The 3,467-nt window shown below is 33.9% G+C and overlaps 2 protein-coding genes across 2 annotated transcripts; one reads left to right on the top strand and one right to left on the bottom strand.

Annotated features, from left to right (window-relative positions):
* The first annotated feature begins 580 nt into the window (after positions 1–580).
* LOC123317636 (putative nuclease HARBI1) lies at positions 581–2,077 on the top strand. The gene is made up of 8 exons (XM_044904241.1): positions 581–642; positions 700–877; positions 939–1,025; positions 1,092–1,132; positions 1,223–1,370; positions 1,443–1,587; positions 1,655–1,939; positions 1,995–2,077. The coding sequence occupies exons 1-8, from the start codon at positions 581–583 to the stop codon at positions 2,075–2,077; spliced, it is 1,029 nt and encodes a 342-aa protein (XP_044760176.1).
* Positions 2,078–2,234: 157 nt separating this feature from the next.
* Positions 2,235–3,262, bottom strand: LOC123317637 (myb/SANT-like DNA-binding domain-containing protein 4). The gene is made up of 3 exons (XM_044904242.1): positions 3,060–3,262; positions 2,780–3,002; positions 2,235–2,726 (listed from the first exon to the last, which is right to left on the bottom strand). The coding sequence occupies exons 1-3, from the start codon at positions 3,071–3,073 to the stop codon at positions 2,235–2,237; spliced, it is 729 nt and encodes a 242-aa protein (XP_044760177.1). The 5' UTR covers positions 3,074–3,262.
* Between the last annotated feature and the right edge of the window lie 205 nt (positions 3,263–3,467).

Below are 3,467 nucleotides of genomic sequence, written 5' to 3' on the forward strand. Positions count from 1 at the left end.
CATTTTTCAACAGTTGAAAATTTCAATCTGCAATATCTCTTGTATATTCGTCTGATCCAATTGGGATTTCCGGTTTCGTAATCAGCATTGATAAGGCTTCCATTCCAGCTCAAAATTTAAATATCGAAAATCTCGATTTTTTGGGTCAAAAATGAGCAAGGGGTTAGACCCCCCTAAAATGACCTATTTGCTCCTTTGCATAAAAATCAGGGTGTCCTACTACTGTCTTAGGATATGGAGTGTATAATACTTACTTTGTTGACTCAACCAAACCAAACAGTTGATGATTCTATAGAGAATTGCACTCCAGAGAGCACTTCAAAGTGAACTGGAAAATTGAAAATGGAAAAACAATAATGGTGGTATTCTGCTTTCATCTGTAAGCCAATCTGTAACTTTTTACGAGCTTACAGGAAGAATGCGATTCTGGACTTTCTTTCGGTGATCTGTAGCTTACAGAAACCGTAAATATTTACGAGGACTCAAGAGGTGGTCGGAAGCCTATCGAATGATATATTGTGAGGTTATGTCGAATGGTTTGTTTATTTTCTGGTGAACAACTTCTTGAAATAGATCCATAATGAAAGATAATAATAATATCGCTTTGTTTATTGGGTTGTTATTAGAAGAAAACCATAACAGGTGAGTATTATTCGACAATAATATATATGATCTGAAAATCATTGTTGTTTTTAATAGGAACTTTATGAGAATTGAAAGGAGAAGGTTGCGTGATCAAAAGAATCCTTTCGAAATGCCGGATGCTCAGTTTATAAAAATGTTTAGACTGAAGAAGCAGTGCACCATAAACTTAATAAATGCTTTACAGCAATTTTTACCCACAAAAAATGCAAATGCTATTGCATTACCCAAAAAAGTAATTCAGCCTTTTCAAGTAATTGTTTGAATGGAATTGATCTGAGGTTTATACATTTTAGGTGTTGATTACTCTCAACTTTTTGGCCACAGGGTCTTTCCAGAATTCTGTAGGTTCCAATACCTGGTTATCAGCAAGTCAACCTTCAGTAAGTAGAGCGGTAAATGTAATTTGTTCTACAATTGCTGAGTATTTATTACCCACTTGGGTTCAGTTTCCTACTACCGAGGAGTCAATTAGACTGGTCAAACAGGGGTAAGAAAACAGTTTCACACTCTATAGTAATTCACAAATATTTTATATTGGCAAACTAGCATTATAATAATGTTATCTGTCTCTTTGTAGATTCTTCTTAAAATATGGGTTCAGAGGTGTTTTAGGAGCAGTAGATGGAACTCATGTGGAAATTCTTGCACCTCCTGAAAATGACATTAATCACCCCCCATACGTTTATATTAACCGGAAAGGAAAACATTCCATCAATGTTATGCTGGTAACTTTTCTAACATTTTTTAATTATGCTACATCATTCCTGTAATTACTGTATTCATAACAGATTTTTCAGATTTCAGATGTTGATTGCAGAATATTAGCCGTTAATGCCCGTTTTCCTGGCTCTGTCCATGATTCTGCTGTTTGGCAAATGAGCTCAATAAGGAACCACTTACAGCTACAGCATGAAGCAGGTCATACAAATATGCTTTTAATTGGTAGGTCCAATATCATATTTTATATTGTAGAGCAATAGGTGATACCTATTTTTGAATTTTTTTTAAGGTGATAGTGGCTACCCTCTTGAGCCATGGCTCTTTACTCCGATTGCTATTCCAAGAAACAGTCAGGAGGAAATTTTCAATAGAAAGTTGAGTTCCCTACGGAACACTATTGAGAGAACAAACGGAATTTTAAAAGGAAGATTTAGATGCATTTCCAGATTAAGAACTGTAATGTATCATCCAACTCAGGCTGCAAAAATTATATACTCATGTTGTGTTTTACACAACATTTGTAAAGCAGCCAATATGATAGATGAGGATATTGAAATGAGAGATGAGAATGATGGTATGCATCAAAAACTGAGGGGAGGATATTAATTTTAATAGTCCTTTAGTTTCAGATCTTGTTGGTGGTGGCAATGTTGATGTTATCATACACCAGAGGGGGATCGAAGCCAGAAACCATTACATAAGGAATATGTAAAATATAAATAAAACCAATTTGAAAAAATCATTTGTACTTTATTTATCACTTAACCTCAGTCATAAGTTATAACAAAAATAATAATCTCTTCTAAATATTCATCTAATAGATATCACAAAATTTATAAATAAAGGTAAAAAAAGGTTTAAATTAATTTTTACATTTTAAAATCGGGATGTAAATACTGAAATGATTTTATCTTGAATTCCAGTTTTTTTCTCTGCAGATCACAATATTCTTTAGAAAAGTTCTGTATAGCTTCGACTAGATCTTTTTGGTTTTTCGTGTTTTCATCAGTCACGGTTACTAATTTTTCAGCTAATAACGATAGTGGTTTCTCTTTGGTTTTTTTAATCACAGTATTTTTTTTCCTCTCTTCCACCTTCTTTTTTTCCTGCTCATCTAATGTTACTGTTTCCTCATTTAATACTTCAATTAAAATTGGCTGCACTTGATCATTATTTACATTTATACCCTCGTACCTCGTAACATCAGCACCTTCAACTGTTACCCGACCCCAAACATCTAAAGCTCTCTCCTCTATTTCAGACAATATGGTTTTCATCATTGGACCACCACCACTTTTTGTCCGGTGGGATTCTATTTTTCTTTTTTTTGCTTTCAGTGAATATTTCCAATCAGTGAATCTCTGAAATATAATCCAAATTGTTATTCTCTCCACTTCATTCAAGAAAAAATTACCTTTTTCCATTCATCAACAGTCAAAATTGGACCATCACCTGCAGAATTCAGCTCTAGAGCCAGCTGATCCCATTTATCCTGCAAATAAGTTGGTCCCAAGGTAGGATTAATTGTATTGCTTCGGAGAACATAATCGTTCTCCATCGCTTGTAGATAAATTTCCATCTGCTCACGACTAGTATTTTTGGTGCGTTTTCTTTTAGTGCCTATTGAAATATCAACGCTGAAATGTTGAAATAGCAATAAGTATCACATAATGATTAATCACGAATAAACTTACCATGGACTAGACATTTTTTCTTACCTATTTTTGATTAACAAAGAGACGAAACAACTGGTACTCAACAATAACATTCAAATATTCGAATTGAAATCATAGACTTAAAACATATGGGTTCTATGATCAAAACTTACGATTGCAGGTTATATTTATCGATAAGTAGTTCAAAAGTAACACTGTAACTGAGATAGTTACAGGAACAATTCCAGAATAGCAATATCTACGAATCTGTAAGTCGGCCACTTACAGATCGATCGTACGCTACAGAATCGTAGCTTACAGATGAAAAGCAGAATACCACCATAAATTCGATTTTTTTTTTACGAAGTCAGATATTTGAAGGTTTGATATGAAAATGAAGGTTCTCAAATACGCTGAATCTATTGCGAGCATTCCCGAAAGCCTATC

This window comes from Coccinella septempunctata, chromosome 7 (genome assembly GCF_907165205.1).
Source record: "Coccinella septempunctata chromosome 7, icCocSept1.1, whole genome shotgun sequence".
In the NCBI taxonomy this organism is placed as follows: Eukaryota; Metazoa; Arthropoda; class Insecta; order Coleoptera; family Coccinellidae; genus Coccinella; species Coccinella septempunctata.

What these genes read in the sequence shown, in the direction of transcription:
- LOC123317636 (XM_044904241.1), top strand. Translation starts at nt 581, where the DNA reads ATGAAAGATAATAATAATATCGCTTTGTTTATTGGGTTGTTATTAGAA. An exon ending in CTATTGCATTACCCAAAAAA is followed by an intron (nt 878 to 938) that starts GTAATTCAGCCT and finishes TATACATTTTAG; the next exon opens with GTGTTGATTACTCTCAACTT. An exon ending in ATTCCATCAATGTTATGCTG is followed by an intron (nt 1,371 to 1,442) that starts GTAACTTTTCTA and finishes CAGATTTTTCAG; the next exon opens with ATTTCAGATGTTGATTGCAG.
- LOC123317637 (XM_044904242.1), bottom strand. An exon ending in CTGTTGATGAATGGAAAAAG is followed by an intron (nt 2,727 to 2,779) that starts GTAATTTTTTCT and finishes ATTATATTTCAG; the next exon opens with AGATTCACTGATTGGAAATA.